Source organism: Nematolebias whitei, chromosome 22 (assembly GCF_014905685.2).
Source record: "Nematolebias whitei isolate Nwh7 chromosome 22, NemWhi1, whole genome shotgun sequence".
Taxonomy (NCBI): Eukaryota; Metazoa; Chordata; class Actinopteri; order Cyprinodontiformes; family Rivulidae; genus Nematolebias; species Nematolebias whitei.
In genome coordinates this window covers 4,896,527-4,900,311 of record NC_056519.1, presented here as the reverse complement: position 1 = coordinate 4,900,311, position 3,785 = coordinate 4,896,527, and the positions used below count along the sequence as shown (strand labels likewise).

At 37.1% G+C, this 3,785-nt stretch overlaps 1 protein-coding gene across 1 annotated transcript; it reads left to right on the top strand.

Moving 5' to 3' along the window:
- Positions 1-1,275: 1,275 nt before the first annotated feature.
- On the top strand, positions 1,276-3,373 carry LOC119428142 (islet amyloid polypeptide). The gene is made up of 3 exons (XM_037695778.1): positions 1,276-1,355; positions 2,861-3,001; positions 3,085-3,373. The coding sequence occupies exons 1-3, from the start codon at positions 1,276-1,278 to the stop codon at positions 3,257-3,259; spliced, it is 396 nt and encodes a 131-aa protein (XP_037551706.1). The 3' UTR covers positions 3,260-3,373.
- Positions 3,374-3,785: the final 412 nt, after the last annotated feature.

The window sequence follows — 3,785 nt, the reverse complement described above, 5'->3', positions numbered from 1 at the left end:
GAAATAATATTTATGCTAATATATATATTTTTTTTTCAAATAAAGGTACAAAACATAAAAATACAAATTAAACATCACTTGCATGTTTAAAATCGCATAAACTTTTATCCGTTTTTTTTATTTTCTTCTGTCAAAATGATGGTGGAACAGAAATTTAAAGCGCTGTGGAGATAAACTCGGCTAATGTTATCCTAGCTTGGAAGCTACCTCATTATCAGACACAACAAATATAAATGTCCTAACTTTAACTTTTATTTATCTGTATTCCTCATTTATATTAATGGAGATATAATTCTCTGTTGGACGTCACAGACGACAAATGAACTTGAAGGAAAATAACTGTTGACAGAAATATTGCAGAAACAAATATATTAATCAAAAACTCTTTGTTTGCAGTTGTTCCTAAAATAAATAGTTAATGCACGTCTAAGTGAGTCGGTACAGTAAAGCTGCAAATGGCTCATTAAATTAAATTAGTTATTCCTTTGATCGATCAGTCGTTACTTGGGTAATTGTGGCAATTCTAGAGAAAGTAAACACAAACAAGTGCTGACGTTTAGGGACACTTGCATTTGGAGTGCCTTGTCCAATTTGTTGATTCTAAATAAACTCAAGCTTGACCCTCCGTGGTGTCGTCATCCCGTTCGAGTGTATCAACATGTGCCTGCCATGGTGACCGCGGGAAACGAGGAGTCGGGTGAATTCCTGAGAGGAAAAATGGCTACCAAGGAAGGCGGCATCAGATTACTCACTCCTGACTGGAGGAGGTTGTGATTTACTATTTTAAATAATTTTTTACAGTGTAAATAAAAAGGAAGTTCATGAGACTTTTTAATAAAGTGCAGCCGGGAGAGATTTGGATGGAGTTTATCCAACACTTCAAATGAGCTTCAAATGAGTACAAAGTCTTACATTCTGCACATTTTTATGCCTTTGTGTGTTTTTTTTTTTTTCCTTTAAAGTGAATATAGCAAATATTATTTGGCTTACTGTACCGAAAGAGTAAACGTTGTTCCATCTATATGTGAAATATCTAAAAGCAAAAAAAAATCATCTTTTAGGTACTTTATGTGTATTCTGCCTTTATTTTGTGTTTGCTTGCACCACAGTGTTGTTGCAACTTGTTCTTAATCATATAACTAGTGTTAAATATGTTCTTAATTCAGAATTTTCTACTGCTGTGACAAACTACGTTCCATCAGGGGATTATTAAAAAGTCCTTCTATTATATTCTATTAATTTTGTCCATGCAGGGACTTCATCAGCAGCTGCATTATGCATCACCTGAGGCTTCCTGTGTTTCTCCTCACGGTGCTCGTGTTGCTGCGCTGCATCGCTGCCGCTCCAAACTACAGGTGAGTCTTACTCTTCTTAAATGCTGATCATCTCTATACTGAATGTCAAAGGTGATTTTGTTTCTGTAGCACTTTTAAAGCGCTTTACAACAGGAAGAACCACAAATAAAACAAATACAGTAAAATATATTTGAAACAAGCCAAAATGAGAAAACACTACAACATAAAGGAGCTGATAGGACTCAGACTGAAAGAAAAATCCTCCAACAGTGTAACGTTCGGCAGTTAAAAGGGTCAAACAGCTTGTGTGAACTGCGTGCCAAACTATTTAAAATTGTAAGATAGTAAAATAATCTTAAACAGAGAGAAACGTAAACCAGAGTGATGTCATCTAGCACCTGTTCAAGGCTAAAATATGATGATGATGAAGGTGATGAAGGCATTGCCGAAACTTTTTGAGATCTTGAGAGGAAGGAAAGATTTTGCTTTGGCAATTCAACGTAATTGATATTAAAAAAAAACTGATCTTATAAAAGCTATCCAAAAGCACTCCGAGATTTCTGACACTGGAGCAACAACGATAAACAAAATAACTTGTTCAAACATTTCTAAATACAAAATTTTCAGTCTTGTTTTCACAAAGAGAAAGAAAATACCAAGTTAACCTGTCTTTAGAATCATGTTAGAAAAGGGAAATACATTTGGGTGTCATCAGCATACCAGTGAAGGTATACTTTCTGGATGTCTCAAAGGCTGCTTTATCAACGAAACAGGATGGGACTCAGAAGTGACCCTTGAGGTACACCACAACAAATAGGGGCAGAGGAGGAGTATTTAGATACAACAAAGACCAACAACATGCTACGTTCTTGACAAAATAATGTTGTGATAGACTGCATTGACCTCCTTTTGTAACAAAAACCTAAATAAAATCCAAAATAAACCCTTTTGGTAGATCACAACAAATAGGGGCTGAGGAGGAGTATTGCTTCATTGATATAAAAATTACCAACAAAATGCTTTCTTCTTGAAAACAAGAACAACAACAAATATGTTGATTGACCGCATCAATAGCAACATATGTAACAACAAATTGTAGGGACCAAAAAGTGACCCTTGAGGTCCACCACAATAAAAAGGGGCTGAGAAAGAGGAATATTACCTTTTACATATAGAAAAATGCATCTCAGACAAATGGAGTTTAAATTTCAACTTGATCTTTCAACAAGATGCTCAATTCTTGACTAAAAAAATATTGTTATAGACTGTATCAAAGGCAACAGTTAAATCTATCTGGGTCAGTAGTAAAAAAAAAAATAATTAAAAACTCTTAAAAGTGCAGTTTTAGTTCCACGGCAGGATTTAAAACCAGATGTTTTGGACATGAAAGGCAGTTTAGATATTAACTTGTGGAGGTGGAAGCAAGTTCCAATTGTTTTGTGGGGAAAAGTGTCTCATAGCTAAGTGGACATTTTCTCCTCTGTCCCATGGGACTGGTGAAGGGTTTGAAGAGTGGATCATCCATGTGAAACAGTTCTCTCCCCCCACTTCCCTCTTTAATCTAGGTACTTGAGTCCCAGCTCCTCCTCTGAGCAGGAGAGCGCTCCTCCAGATGCTGAGAGCTGGTCTCTCCCGGAGCTGATCTCCAACCCGTTCCTCGGCCTCATGGCTTCACAGCCACAAAGAGGACTCGCCGGAACAAACAGGTGTGGACCGACCTCTTTACTGCACGGGAAAGATTCTGGGTCTTGTGTCTCCATGCCTACGCTGTCTTTTTTTGTTTTCCCAGTCACCACTTGGAGAAAAGGAAGTGCAACACGGCCACCTGCGTCACCCAGCGGTTGGCGGACTTCCTGGTTCGCTCCAGCAACACGATCGGCACCGTCTACGTCCCGACGAACGTGGGTTCTTCCACCTACGGCAAAAGGGACCTACAGAAGCCTCCCAACTATCTGCCTTTCTAGTATAAACAGAGGAAACTGCAGTTTATTTATTCAATGATAAATATATGACCAACCTTTTTCTGTAAAACGATTGTGAGAATGACGTTAATGACTGATTTGCAGTGCCTTTCATTTAAACCATCCGGTCCAATCCAGTTTTGTGAATCTCATGGTTTTTTGTAATCTTTTTCCAAACGGCATGATGCGAATATATAAAAAATAAATACTTAATAAAACAAAAGAATGTACAGCCATTTCAAATAAATGTTCTTTTTGATAATAAAATGTAAATACACATTTATTTTTAAACTCTACGTTTATTTTAAAGCCACCTTCTTTCATATGATTGCAGAAACATGCAGTTTATTGGTGACGCAAACAAAAAGACTCCGGCGGGGAAAAAAACATCTGTAAAAGAAATAAAAATATGACTTTGATGATCTGCTCGACAAACTTTTCTTTATCTAACCCATAGAAAAAATAGAGTTGTAGTCCCGCCCATTGTTTACATCTGTGACATCGTGGAGAACAAGATGGCGTCTAAAAC

Bases quoted from the DNA above. Each gene is read 5' to 3' on its own strand.
- LOC119428142 (XM_037695778.1), top strand. From the start codon at position 1,276: ATGCATCACCTGAGGCTTCCTGTGTTTCTCCTCACGGTGCTCGTGTTG. The intron at 1,356-2,860 runs GTGAGTCTTACT...TCTTTAATCTAG, and splicing joins GCTGCCGCTCCAAACTACAG to GTACTTGAGTCCCAGCTCCT. The intron at 3,002-3,084 runs GTGTGGACCGAC...TTGTTTTCCCAG, and splicing joins GGACTCGCCGGAACAAACAG to TCACCACTTGGAGAAAAGGA.